The sequence below is a fragment of the Myotis davidii genome, unplaced genomic scaffold (assembly GCF_000327345.1).
Source record: "Myotis davidii unplaced genomic scaffold, ASM32734v1 scaffold167, whole genome shotgun sequence".
Taxonomy (NCBI): domain Eukaryota; kingdom Metazoa; phylum Chordata; class Mammalia; order Chiroptera; family Vespertilionidae; genus Myotis; species Myotis davidii.
This window is the reverse complement of record NW_006300048.1, coordinates 967,878-970,419: the sequence shown is the minus strand read 5'-3', so window position 1 is coordinate 970,419 and position 2,542 is coordinate 967,878. Positions and strand designations below refer to the sequence as shown.

Here is a 2,542-nt window from a genome sequence, read left to right as displayed (position 1 = left end):
CACTGGGATGTAAAGTACAAATTATTTTCTAAAAGCGCTTGGTTAGTATGGTCTTTCAGCAAAGTCTTAAGGAGTGATGATAGTGACGGCTGGGAGCTGGGGATACATAGGGCAGAGACCCCCTTTCTTCCCTCCTCCAGCATACATTTCCTGACCCCCCAAGGTCTGCTTTGCTCTCCCACCCTTGCCAGAACCTTCCCTGCACCTCCTCCCTGGAAATGACTCCCCACCTCCTCCAGTCCCCATAGGACACCCCAATTCCCAGCAGCCTGGGCAGGACGCCTCTGAGCACTGGGGCCTCCAGAGGGTCCCCTCCCTCCCTCACTCACCCTCAGCCCTGCTTCTCTGGGTGGCGAGGAGAAAGGTGAGGTGAGGACAAAGGAGAGAAAGAGGGAGGAGGAATGGCTTCTCATTTCACCATCATTTCCTCCGGGGCTTTCACCCATTTCCCCACGCCCCAGGGGAGGGAGCAGTGGGCAGGCTTGGCCCAGAGAGCCCCCAGCCAGGCCCAGAGGCAGCTGGCAGGGGAGGGTCCTGCATAGGCCCAGGCCTCCCTCCTCCATGCCCCCTCCCCACCTGCAGTCTTTGCCTTCCTCAGCTCTTCCCCAGACAGGGGCTGGGCGGCTGCTGACCCTGCCAGCTCTGGCTGCTGCCCCCGCCAGCTCTGGCACCCTCTCCTCAGGGCAGCCGCTGCCACCCTAGCTCAGACAGAGGGCCATGGCCTGGGAGGCCCCGCACCTGCTGCCCCTTGTCCTGCTGGTGCTCCTGGCCTCAGGTGAGGGCGGAGGCGCGGAGAAGAGGAGGAGGGATGGATGCTAGTGAGGTGGCCTGAGGGGTGTGCAAAGGAGGGGCGAGGCAGCGGGTGAGACAGGTGAGCAAGGGACAGGGGTGGAGTGGTGGCGGAGGTGGGAGGGCCGAGCTCTGAGTGTAGCAGAGAGGATTTCCTGAGAAGGGGGCCCCTCTTAGCTCAGTGGCAGCCAGTGGGGCTTCCTGACCTGAGGGTTTATTCTCAGGCTCCTGGGAACAGCATCCACTGCTGCTGCAGAAACTGGAAGGGGAAGAAGTCTCTGTAAGGTGCGATTATCCAGCCCAGAATAGTTCAAAGACGAAAACCTGGTGCAGAGCCACAGAAGCAGGAACTTGTACCTTATTAGTCAACCAACCCAGGCTTGGCGAGGAGCCTGGAAACCCACGATACGTCATCAGGGATTACCCCGGAGAGGGGTACTTCACCGTCACCATGACTGCGCTGGAGGAGAAGGACTCGGGCTTGTATTGGTGTGGACTCCATGAATCTTCCCGGCTCAACGTTCTCAGAGCCATCAGTCTGGTGGTCTCTCGGGGTGAGACCTTCCCTCTGTGTGTGCTTCTCAGGTCCCTGAACCACAGGAAGCTGATGCCGGAAAGGACCTAATCAGGTCCCCCAGCCCTCCTGGCTGAACCCTGGGCCCCTTCCTGAGGTCGCCTCTGGTTACAGGCAGAACCAGCGCCAGAACTCAGACTGCCGGCTGCGGTGGCTTCTCCCTTCCCCAGCTCACACACTTCTCTGAACACTTGTTGTTGCTCATAGGGCTCTCCTTCGAGTCGTACTGATCACCAAGCTGCCTTGGGCTTGCACAAGCCTGGCTTATGGGTCCATTCTGGGCACCCCTCCCCTTGACCCTAATCCCACCTTCTCTCCAAGGGCTGTGCTTGAGGCCGGTAACAGGTGACTGTGAGGGCTCAGGGAATGCGGACAGTCAGGGGACAGACACCTTGAGCAGACGTGGGATTTGGGTGAGGCTGGGAGCTGCAGGGGCCAAGGCTCAGAGGGCCTGGGTCACACTCTGCACCCGCCCCTGATACATAAGTGATCTTCAGTCTCAGAGTGGGAAGCTTGAGGCTCCTCCTAACCCTGGGCACCTCCCCCATATGCCTGTGAAAGCTTCAGAGGTGCACAGCCCCCCTACATTTCCCCGTGATGGTCAAGGGTTAAACAGTACCTTCGAAGACCCCGCCTGACTGCTGAGCCTGTCCAGCAGTTTGGTCAGCTGGGGGCCTGGCACACACATCAGTTGCTCGGTCATTCTCTGCCCAAGCCTGGGCTCATGCCCACTGCATGTCGGGCACGGGGCGAGGCCCTGGAAGGGGAATCGAACCCTGAGACATAAAATAAAAGGCTATGATGCAGAGTGTGGGGGGCATAATGGAGGCATGTTGGATGGAGGCCCAGAGGAGGGAGGGGACCGGGTCGCTGGTGAGGCCAGGAGTATGGACTTGCTCGCAGGACTCCCCAGAGGAGTTGACACCACAGCCCAGCCGTTGGGGAGAGGGTGACAGTTGGGGGCAAGCAGGTCAGCAGGGAGGGGCAGTGGGGCGAGCAGGCCTGCGGGGGAAGTTCGGGTCTATTTCTCTTCTGAAGCCCTCACACAAGCCTTGAATGTGACTGCCTCAAGGCAGCACAAGTCCCATCAACCAGCCACAGAGGAAAGGAGCTGGGGGTGGGGAGCTATGATTACAAAGGTGTTTCTACCCCTGATGGCAGAGCATCACCTAGAACACG

At 59.8% G+C, this 2,542-nt stretch overlaps 1 protein-coding gene across 4 annotated transcripts in view; it reads left to right on the top strand.

Annotated features, from left to right (window-relative positions):
• Nucleotides 1-2,542, top strand: part of LOC102758621 (trem-like transcript 4 protein) — a 27,588-nt gene that overhangs the window by 23,666 nt on the left and 1,380 nt on the right. The window contains exons 1-2 of one of the 4 annotated variants that reach the window (XM_015572260.1): nucleotides 659-775; nucleotides 1,155-1,343. The exons of 2 other annotated variants lie outside the window; for them this stretch is intronic. In XM_015572260.1, coding sequence (XP_015427746.1) covers nucleotides 718-775; nucleotides 1,155-1,343 — 247 coding nt within the window. In that variant the 5' untranslated portion in view covers nucleotides 659-717. Of the gene's footprint in view, nucleotides 1-658; nucleotides 776-1,013; nucleotides 1,344-2,542 lie in introns of those variants that run through there. One more of the 4 variants, XM_015572259.1, reaches the window with a different exon arrangement.